The 2,576-nt window shown below is 57.0% G+C and overlaps 1 protein-coding gene across 1 annotated transcript in view; it reads right to left on the minus strand.

Moving 5' to 3' along the window:
* Positions 1–2,568, minus strand: part of LOC113940371 (nuclear receptor coactivator 1-like) — a gene marked incomplete at its 5' end in the record, with an annotated part of 10,448 nt that extends 7,880 nt beyond the window's left edge. Inside the window, 2 exons of the mRNA XM_027631506.1 lie at positions 1,410–1,550; positions 2,487–2,568. Of these exons, the coding sequence (XP_027487307.1) occupies positions 1,410–1,550; positions 2,487–2,568 (223 nt within the window). The remainder of the gene's footprint in view (positions 1–1,409; positions 1,551–2,486) is intronic.
* Between the last annotated feature and the right edge of the window lie 8 nt (positions 2,569–2,576).

Genomic DNA, 2,576 nt, shown 5'->3' on the forward strand with positions numbered 1-2,576 from the left:
CATTCCCAGCTCCATCTCAAATCCCTGGAAAGCTGATCCTGATCCTCCAACACCCCCTGGGCACGTTATCCCATATGGAAAACCCACCTGGACAACCTCAATCCTGGAGATACCAAAAATTCCGGCTGTTCCTCCCGTTCCGTGTAACCTTGAACCCATCCCAGTTTGGAATTGCACATTCCCAGCTCCACCTCAAATCGCTGGAAAGTCCACCCCAATCCTCCAACACCCCCTGGGCGTGTTATCCCACATGGAAAACATGCCTGGAGAACCTCAGTCCTGGAGATACCAAAAATTCCAGCTGCTCCTCCCGTTCCGTGTAACCTTGAATCCACCCCAGCTTGGAATTGCCCATTCCCAGCTCCATCTCAAATCCCTGGAAAGGTGATCCCGATCCTCCAAGACCCCCTGTGCATGTTATCCCACATGGAAAACCCGCCTGGAAAACCTCAATCCCGGAGATACCAAAAATTCCAGCTGCTCCTCCCGTTCCGTGTAACCTTGAACCCATCCCAGCTCGGAGCTGCCCATTCCCAGCTCCATCTCAAATCCCTGGAAAGCTGATCCTGATCCTCCAACTGCCCCTGGGTGTGTTATCCCGCCTGGAAAACCTGAATCCTGGAGATACCCAAAATTCCAGCTGCTCCTCCCGTTCCGTGTAACCTTGAACCCATCCCAGTTTGGAATTGCACATTCCCAACTCCACCTCAAATCCCTGGAAAGCTGATCCTGATCCTCCAACACCCCCTGAGCACGTTATCCCACATGGAAAACCCACCTGGACAACCTCAATCCCGGAGATACCAAAAAATTCCAGATCCTCCTCCCTCTTCCTCCAATCCTAAACTCATCCCAGCTCGGAGCTGCACATTCCCAGCTCCACCTCAAATCCCTGGAAAGCTGATCCTGATCCTCCAACACCCCCAGGGTGTGTTATCCCACATGGAAAACCCGCCTGGAGAACCTGAATCCTGGAGATACCAAAAATTCCAGCTGCTCCTCCCGTTCCCTGTAACCTTGAATCCACCCCAGCTTGGAATTGCACATTCCCAGCTCCACCTCAAATCCCTGGAAAACCCATCCCGATCCTCCGACACCCCCTGGATGCGTTATCCCAAATGGAAAACCTGCCTGGACAACCTGAATCCTGGAGATACCAAAAAATTCCGGCTACTCCTTCCAACCCTAAACCCATCCCAGCTCGGAGCTGCACACTCCCAGCTCCACCTCAAATCCCTGGAAAGCTGATCCTGGTCCTCCAACACCCCCTGGGCGTGTTATTCCACATGGAAAACCCGCCTGGAAAACCTCGATCCCAAAAATTCCGGCTGCATCTCCCGCTCCCTGTAACCCCGAACCCATTCCCAGCTCGGAGCTGCCCATTCCCGGCGGGAAGCGGATCCCGGTACCTTCTTGGAAGAGCTGCTTGGCGTAGGACGGCTCCCGGCCCTGGGGTTGGAAGAAGGCGTAGATGCACTTCCGAACCAAATCCTCCCATCCCGTCCTGCCGGCGGCGCGCAGGGAGCTGGTGTCGATGGAGATGATTTTCCCTGGGAAAGAGGGAGAAGCCACCGGCACGCTCAGGTCCGGGAATGTGGGAAGTTCGAGGAGTTGGGGATGGCCCGACGAGGGAGAGGTTGGGGCGGGATGGGGTAGTGGGAGGTGTCCCTGAACATGGAATGGGATGAGCCTTAAAATCCCTTCCCACCCAAACCACTCTGGGATTCCAGGATAAAGGACACTCAGAATCCTTTCAGAGAGATTTTTATGGAATGTGGGGATGGAAAAGGAGGGAAAGGGGAAGGGAGACCCTGCCCTGAGCCCCGAGATTCCCAGGGAACCCCCTTGTTCCCTGAACTCCTTCCCAGGGAGGAGTTGGGCTGGGGATGGATCCAATGGCAGGGGATGGATCCAGGCTGGGAGAGCTGGGAATGGCCAGGCTGGAGAAGGGAAGGATCCCGGGAGAGCTTGGAGAACATTCCAGAGCCTGAAGGGGCTCCAGGAGAGCGGGAGAGGGACTTGGGATCAGGGCCTGGAATGACAGGAGCCAGGGAATGGATCCCAGTGGGAAAGGGGAGATTTGGGTGGGAGATTGGGAAGGGATTCCTGGCTGGGAGGGTGGGGAGGGGCTGGGCTGGAATTCCCAGAGAAACTGTGGCTGCCCCTGGATCCCTGGGAGTGTCCAAGGCCGGGTTGGATTCCCTGGGATAGCGGGAGGTGCCGGAGTTGGAACTGGATGAGTTTTCAGCTCCCTTCCCACCCAAAGCAGCCTGGAATTCCACGATTCCCATCTTTCCCTCCCACCCCTCAGCCCCCACAATCCGAGGGCTGTTGGATCAGGGGGATGTTCCCTCCGGGTGTCGCCCACACGGAGCTTTTCCACTGGGGAAGAACTTGGGAAGATGTTCCGGAGCCCGACGCCGCATCCCAGGGCCTCTTCCCTCCCGGAACATCCCGCCCCGCTCCGGGGGATTCCCGGGATTCACCTGTGGTGTCCTGTTTGGTGATGAAGGATTCCGGAGGGGTGATGGCGGGTCGGGGCAGTCGCCGGGCGATGCAGATCAGACACGACTGGA

The sequence above is a fragment of the Corapipo altera genome, unplaced genomic scaffold, assembly GCF_003945725.1.
Source record: "Corapipo altera isolate COAL_440 unplaced genomic scaffold, ASM394572v1 130005, whole genome shotgun sequence".
In the NCBI taxonomy this organism is placed as follows: Eukaryota; Metazoa; Chordata; class Aves; order Passeriformes; family Pipridae; genus Corapipo; species Corapipo altera.